Source organism: Anabas testudineus, chromosome 14, assembly GCF_900324465.2.
Source record: "Anabas testudineus chromosome 14, fAnaTes1.2, whole genome shotgun sequence".
In the NCBI taxonomy this organism is placed as follows: Eukaryota; Metazoa; Chordata; class Actinopteri; order Anabantiformes; family Anabantidae; genus Anabas; species Anabas testudineus.
The window spans coordinates 8,302,202-8,310,619 of NC_046623.1; the positions used below are offsets into that span (position 1 = coordinate 8,302,202).

The 8,418-nt window shown below is 37.2% G+C and overlaps 1 protein-coding gene across 2 annotated transcripts; it reads left to right on the plus strand.

Annotated features, from left to right (window-relative positions):
- Positions 1-296: 296 nt before the first annotated feature.
- LOC113170421 (histone acetyltransferase KAT5) lies at positions 297-8,085 on the plus strand. Of its 2 annotated transcripts, none has more exons than XM_026372509.1 (15): positions 297-336; positions 417-483; positions 1,312-1,380; positions 1,512-1,648; positions 1,936-2,004; positions 2,314-2,487; positions 2,573-2,653; positions 3,929-3,991; positions 5,015-5,263; positions 5,364-5,453; positions 5,546-5,686; positions 5,793-5,886; positions 6,011-6,170; positions 6,282-6,363; positions 6,561-8,085. In XM_026372509.1, exons 1-15 carry the CDS (start codon positions 307-309, stop codon positions 6,693-6,695), a joined length of 1,641 nt encoding a protein of 546 aa, XP_026228294.1. In that variant the 5' UTR covers positions 297-306; the 3' UTR covers positions 6,696-8,085. The 2 variants fall into 2 exon arrangements, with proteins under 2 accessions (XP_026228294.1, XP_026228295.1); XM_026372510.1 differs by having other exon boundaries at positions 2,317-2,487.
- Positions 8,086-8,418: the final 333 nt, after the last annotated feature.

An 8,418-nucleotide genomic window follows, 5' to 3' on the forward strand; every position in this document is an offset into this window, starting at 1 on the left:
CAACTAACACTTCTTTAAATAGGGTTTCTGCATTTGGTTTTCAGAAGTACCTTTAGTAAGTAAGACTTAATAAATCCACATAGACTGTAATTTAACCTGTTGCACTGTTTAAAAAAAACTAAAAAAGAAAAGCTTCATATGTTTCTATCAAAGATGTGTTGGTTTCCTATCGTTTCTAATTGGTCTCTTTCCGATTGCTCTCTCGACTTCCGCTCTGCACGGTTCTCGTAGACAACTATCTTGCCGTTTGTTCATCTTTGATGTGGACCGGCATTTTCCCACAACACCCTGCTCCTGCTCTCACAGATGACGAAAATGGCGGACAACGCATCATCGGTAGGTTCCCTAAAGATACAATTTTATTTCAGAGACATTGACCCGTTTGACAATGTAAATTAACTGATTTATTTTAACAGGTCGAAATTGTTGAGGGCTGTCGCCTCCCCGTTCTGCGTAAAAATCAAGAACATGAGGACGAGTGGCGTAAGTATTGTCCGGTTTTTCCAGTGCTAAGCTAGCTGACGCTCATGCTAACTAGCTCAGCTGTTGTTAACAGACGCCTCGGCCTCTGGTTAAAGAGCTGTAAACACAGCACTCACAGGGGGCACAAGTAGTTTATAATGTGACTGGGTGTAACCTAAATACTTGCTAAAACCCCCTGTCAACTCAATGACAATTTAAGTAGTCAAGTCCCGTAGACAGTTTTATAAAATACACTTTATCTTGGCAGACGAACAGAAAAAGATTTGTTTAACGGTTAGAGAAAGTCAAACCATGATTAGATGATGCTTGAATTCACATTGGTTGACTTATAAGATGTAGGTTTGGGGCTAAAGTGGTGGAGAATGGACAAAATAAAAACACAATAAAATAAACTAAAGGAACTGGGCATCCCAGTGACACTTGCTTAAGATGTTATTTATAAAGCTTATTATATCTCAGCACACATAAACAACGTTTATGACATGTTCAGACTCATATTCAAGTTGATATGGTGCAGTGAAGGAAAGTCAGAACTGTATAAAGTCTTCAGATTACTTTTCTAAAAATGCAAAACCAAGTAAAATGCAAGTTGTCACTTTTGGCTAATTGAATTTTTTATTATTAATCTTTTCTTTATCTGTCATTCAACTAATCAATTAGTCAGCTGATCATTTCAGCAATTATCTAGTTTGGTGAAAAATGAATGTATTTGACACTATGTCTGTCAGTTGTTATGGATGTTAGTAAAGCTGTAATATTTTAGTACTCCTTTCTCGCTACAACTTATGTTGATTTGAATAGATTATTTAACTTCTGCTATTCTTGCAGCATTGGCTGAAATTCTAAGTGTGAAGGAAGTCTCTGGGAGAAAACTTTTCTATGTGCACTACATTGACTGTGAGTATAATTATTCCTCTTGTTTTTTGTTGACAGCTGAACTGTAGTAATCACTTTGAAGACTGAAATATATTGCTCAAAAACATCAGCGCATTTGTTCTTGTTTGTGTAAACTTTTTGTGTGTTTAAAGTCAACAAGCGCCTGGATGAGTGGGTCACAGCCGACAGGCTGGACATGAAGAAGCTTCAGTTTCCTAAGAAAGAAGCTAAAACACCAACAAAGAATGGTCTACCAACCTCCCGTCCCAGTTCTCCAGAGAGAGAAGTGGTAAGTGTATACTGCACTACTAAATGTTTATCTCAACTAAATTTGAGGATAATTCTAGTAGAAAATGCAGGAGTGCACCTTACAGAGAAACATTAAGTATTTATCTAGTTTTATTCAGGTCTAATTTGATTCCATTTACTGCCAGAGAAGATGTTGTATTTTAATTACATGTTAATCATTCAAAATATAAATTAGATTGTGTGTACAGTGGTTACCTGAGTATTATGTCAGGGTTAACATGAATGTGAGTTAACTCCTTTCCTTCTCTTCCTTTCTGTTCAATGCAGAGGAAGAGTCTAGATCTCAATCTACCACCTGCCACAGCTCCTTCCAGAGGCAAAACCCTTCCCACACTGGTACAACTTGAATTTACCCATTCATGAAATGACTGAGACTTTGTGTAACCCTGGTATTAACATGCATCTTCTGTGATCATGCAGCTCTTGGATCACGCTGAACTGCATCAAATAAAATAAAATAGCCATAATGTAATAAAGTAATGATGATCCAGGCATGCTGGTCAAATCTGGAAATGGTTTAGTGCACAGTTCATCCAAATGTTTGTCAATGTTTGTATGCACTGAACTTGTCGAGCTGTATTTGATCTTTCAAAGTAGCTGGTATACTTAATAATCTTTGTTATGTCTAACAATGCTTGTTTGCAGCAGAAAAGGAAAGTAGAGCCGGTCCCCTTGGCGACTCAGGTATCCCCAGCCACCCCCGTCCCCTCCTTGCCAAGTTCAGCTGAAGCCACTCAGGCATCTGTTTTTCCTGCTGTGAGGGAGCCCACCCCCTTTAAGGCTCGCGAAGAACATGAGCAGCTCACCACACTCACAACGGTAAAGAAAAGCCCCCTGGAATCTTAAATACTCGAGTTAAATTCCTGTCTCGCGGATTAATGCATCATGTTTTATATCTCTACAGCAACAGAATGGCACTGCTCGACGACTCATCCCTGCACAACCTGGGAGGAAGAGGAAAGCTAACTGTGGGGGAACTGATGAAGTATGTATCTTAAGTGCATCTTATCTCTACACTCGGCTTATATTTTTTCCTCATTTCTGGTCTACACACCATGTGCCAGAGCTTTATCATATCTTTATTTTTGTAGATGTAAATTTTTCCTCTTTTTGTTTAAGCCATGTGAACTCACAGACGTACATAATTATATAACAGCTACTCACTTCTGGTAGGATTCTTCAGGTCAGCATGTAATAAAGTAATTTGTAACAGTTAATAATTTTATTGACATGCATCTGTATCCCTATACAAGCCGACATGACAGTCTTTCCTTACATATTTTATGATAGACATTTCTGTACAACCATTACAGAAAACCAAAAGTGTGTAATTATATTCACAACAACATTTGAGAGTTAGTACTTAGTTTTGTTTATTAGTGTGTTTAATGGTGTAAGCAGCATATGTTTGAGAACCTAATATCAGTTTTGTTAAGGATTGCTTTAGTTTTGTTTGTATATTGAATCATACATTTCAGACTAACATAAATACACATAATACAAAACTATAACATATCCCCATGTATTGGGATCATCATTGTTGTGCTTACATACATTTTGATTTTTTACCATCCACAATTTTACAGGATTTTCATTCTTGTGTGTTTAATTATGACGTGTTTAATTTATATTTGCCTTTTGTTTTGCAGTGTGTTAACAGTCAGTGCTGTGACCAGATTAACTGATAAAGAATGAGGAGAGCTTACTTAGATTATGAGATTAGTTAGTCAGTTATTTGCAGGTGTATTATACTATAAAGACTTATGATTCTACATAAATCTTATCATATAGATATCCCATAGTTGTACTGTCACAAAATGAGGCAGAATGTGACACATTTAGCAGATCCAAATTTATTCTATCAATGTCTCAAACGAGCAATTAAGCTGTTTTATGGAATCTGGAAAACTCGTTCAGCTAACCTCCCACACTCTCACAATGCCTCTGACAGTGGTCAGTGGGTTTGCCATTTCTGTAACACACAAAATAATTGGTTTAATGTTTGTCTTTGCTCTTTTCCTCACTCTACATTCATACAACAACTCTGTCACCACCTACGATTGCCAGTATTGCTGGCTGGCTGCTGACGAGCCCACCATGCAGTGTATTAAAACAACAAATGTTAACCAAACGTCAATATTGCTTTCAATTTGTCCCCTTAACCAAACTAACCAAACCAAACTTTCCAGTGTACCTAAGAATCATTTTATTCCCCTCTTTAGTTTCCAAAAGCCCCTGTTTCTGTGTCTCTTTCTGCTAGATGATAAAGGTTTTGCAGTATAACAACCCTCAAAGTGCCAGTGTCTTTCTACCACCACCAGAGGTCTGTTGTATTTCATATTATTGCCCGTTGATTGTGTTTTACTATCCAAATTCAACTATGGGTTACTGGGTCAAATAAAAAAAGAGGTGCTATTACCTCAGATGCCAAATTTAGACTTTGTAGTAAAATGTGTGTGAGTTGCATAAAAAAATGAAAAAGAATGGTACTGTTTGCAATTTTGTCTTTTTTCTGCATAAGTTGACCGAAGGAAAAGCCACAAATAGCAAAAAATAACATTATGTAACTTCCCTGTAGCTAAATTAAACCTGCACACAATCCAGGAGGAATTTTGTACCATTATGCCTCAAAGAACTGATTCAGCTCATCCATGTTATTGTCATGTCTGATGTGAACTGCTCTCTTCATGTCATTCCATAGCATTTCTATTGGGTTGAGATCTGGGCTCTGACTGGGCCACTTCAAATGGTGGATTTAGTGACATTTTCCCAGCAGTGCTGTGGCATGTCAAGGTGGTCTTTGACCTTACATTTACATTTACATTTTACATTTAGTCATTTAGCAGACGCTTTTATCCAAAGCGACTTACAAGTGAGGAACAAGGCAAGCAAACAAAATCTAAGTCAAGAAGAAACAACATCAAAGCAAAGTGCTATTGAAAAAGTGTTTCTGTTTCAAGAGATGTTAGAAAGGGTAGAATTTTTTTGCAAAGGAAGATGCAGAAGAGTTCTGTTTTCAGCAGTTTTTTAATGACCTTCAGGCATGCTGCAACATGTTGCTTCAATAAAGACATGAAGAATCATGACAGTTTCATCAGCTTAGAAATATTGTATTGTTGATATTTGTGGCTTTGGTGAAGATCTGATCACATTTCAAGACCAATTTATGCAGAAAACCACAAACTGTGCCATTATTTTTCTAGCGACTGTACACATTAAAGAAAATCAATATGTAGAAATCTCAAAATACATGTTTAATTTGATCAGGAAGCTTTTTGTTTCAGCACAATTTTGAACTAGATTTGCTGCTGTAGTTTAGTCTAATGTCCACGCTGTTTGCTGCCAGGATTCCCAGGACAGTTCGGATGGCATCCCGTCTGCACCCCGCATGACAGGCAGTCTGGTGTCCGACCGCAGCCATGACGACATTGTCACCCGAATGAAAAACATAGAGTGTATAGAGCTGGGACGTCACAGACTGAAGCCCTGGTACTTCTCGCCGTACCCACAGGAACTCACTGCATTGCCCATTCTCTACCTCTGTGAATTCTGCCTCAAGTACCTCAAAAGCCTCAAGTGTCTCCAGAGGCATTTGGTAAGAATCCTCAGCATGTTACCAGAGTGAAACCTTAATTTCTGGCTGCTTGGATTGTCACACAGTGCTCTTACCCTCCTGTCTCAATGGTCTTTGGTAGACAAAATGCAATTTGAGACATCCTCCTGGTAACGAGATCTACCGCAAAGGCACCATCTCATTCTTTGAGATTGACGGCAGGAAAAACAAAGTTAGTGACAGGATATCTTTCTCTATTCTCAACATTTCTTGCAACACATTGTTATTTTTCTGATGTTTTAACTTTTTTTTTTATTTTTGCAGAATTACTCACAGAACCTGTGCTTACTTGCCAAATGTTTTCTGGACCACAAAACCTTGTATTATGACACGGATCCTTTCCTTTTCTATGTAATGACGGAATATGACTCCAAAGGCTTCCACATAGTGGGCTACTTTTCTAAGGTACACAAATTATACAGTACTGATATGATTCAGTCTACTCTTAACGGCTTGGAAACGGACTTCTGCCATTTCCAAAACGTAACACGTTTTTCATTCTCACGTGCAGGAAAAAGAGTCAACTGAAGATTATAACGTTGCCTGTATCCTGACCTTGCCTCCTTATCAGCGTAGAGGCTATGGCAAACTGCTCATTGAATTTAGTAAGTGTAATACCATAAGGTTTGGCACAATTTTCCCAAAATAGTTGGATATTTATAGACTTTTGCTCATGTCTGTGTTCACCTTATATTTGGAAATTTTCTGCTCGCTGCTTGTGTCTGTCAGGTTATGAACTATCGAAGGTTGAAGGAAAGACGGGCACCCCCGAGAAGCCACTTTCTGACCTCGGTCTTTTGTCCTATCGTTCTTACTGGTCCCAGACCATCTTGGAAATTCTCATGGACCTTAAACCTGACAATGGCGAAAGGCCACAGATCACAATCAAGTATGTGATTATTAGCATTTTTTCTCAACCTTCCATTATCTTCCAGAAATCATTTTCTAAGGAGAAATTTAACCCTTTTCCTCTTTTCGTTGTCTTTTTTTGTACCCACAGTGAGATCAGTGAGATCACAAGTGTTAAGAAAGAAGATGTCATTTCAACACTTCAGTACCTCAATCTTATCAACTATTACAAGGTGAGAGATCAGTGCTGTGTAAATTGACTGATTACCAGCCCTCTGCATCAAAATTCTTGATGAATAAATGAATAAACGAGAGTTTTGTAACTGGAGGGGAATGATAAATAAATCATTAAGAACTGTCATCACTGACTAAAGGTGCATACAGTATGTTGTAGAGAATGTGAAATGACTGTCTTGTTGTTTGAATCCAGGGTCAGTACATCCTGACTCTTTCAGAGGACATAGTGGACGGACATGAAAGAGCGATGCAGAAGAGACACTCGCGCATAGATCCTAAATGCCTTCATTTCACACCTAAGGACTGGAGCAAGAGGGGCAAGTGGTAAAGTCAAGATGACAGACTTGAAGCAAACGGTGGATCCAATTTTTATTTTTATTTTTTTTTGTCCCCTCCCCACTTAAACTGTCTAATTGAAAACCTTGAAACTTTCTTGGATCCAGAACTCCTCTTCATATCAAACAATGAACATGAACTCACTTGAGATGAGTAAGCTTTTATTGTGAATATTCTTTATATATTGTGAATTTTAAAAAAAATGCTCTCAAACTTCAGGACAGTAGAGACTGGTCGGCAGTGACATCACCAAAAAAAAAAAAAAAAACCACACCTACTGTGTAAAACATCCTGTTTGTGACGACACGGAGCATTACAAGTGGAACAAGATGTTTTCAGAAGTGTAAATTATCGGCCACTTAATGAAAACAAGATAGTGGTTTTATACATCCAAAAAAATGTTATTATGTCAGAACCACAAAGGCTTTTTTCTGCTTTGTAAAATATAAACATGAGGGTGAGTTTTTGTCTACGTCCTTTGTACTGGCTCCACAAAGGATAATTAAAATGTTGTCATGAGAATTGTTGCTTTCCCAGAAAGGAAACTGAAAACAAGGGGGCGCAGAATTCCTCGTGTGACTGTCCAGAAAAATCATTAGTTTCCATATAACTCATATTCAACAAATGTTAGTTGGCGGATGATGTATTAGATTTGTAGCACTCATTAAACAACGGGACGACTAATGTCTGAACAACACTCAGAAACGTCACTCAACCTAACAGACGTTTGAATCATTTTGAAAACAGTACCCACTGAGAGACTATTGTTACACATATTAATCATGGCTCAGTGAGCTGTGTATTCTGAGGGTGTATATTCTTAAAAAGCACAAGGAAATCGCAATTTGTCTGTCAACACCGTTCGTTTAGATTTTTCTTAACCTTAACATAGATGTGCTATTAATTCCAAGATGTAGTACTGAGGTTATTTTATCAGCATATAAATCAAACATGGCTCACTTTAGTATGACTATTTATATTTAACTAAACAGCCAGAATTAATTTGATGGGCCCGCACACAAAAATTCTAAACTAGACCTACAGTAATGCTGCTTAAACACCGACGTGGTCAATTCAGGTTTATCTATTACAACAGTAGTGCTGCTTTTCATTTCCCTTTATTTTAAATAGAAGTTATTTATGCTCTTTGTGATCATTCAGGTGAATATTTCTGATAATACACTGTTATGATCTTCTGTGCACAGTGTGCAGTCAGTTCCCCCAGTTAAACATGTTTCCCTGTGTTTGTACATACTGAACCTGATTGTTAAAATGAATAGAAGACAGAAGCCATGTTGAACTGTTAGAGGAATGTAAATTTCATGTACAGTTGTCTTTCTTGCTTTCTTTTTTTTTTTTTTTTTTTTTTTTTTTTAGTTAATGTAAACTAACAGGCTGCACAATATTAAGAGGAGATGACCATTTAAGTGATATCTTACTTTCATTTTTGTTTTGTTTACATGTCAGAAAAGTGATGTTGGAATTTAGTATATCTTTATGTGAAACACAGTTGAGTGTGAATGTTTGGTAAATGGAAAAACTTGTTAAATTGGTTAAAAAAAACAACTTAAAAACCCTTAACAATGTTTTTTATCTGTGAGACTTTCCCCCTTCAATATGTTCTATATGTATATTATAATATATCAATTATACAAAGAAAGATTTCAGAGCCAGTTTCCACTGTAGATACAGGGAAGTATAGTATGCTTACCGAA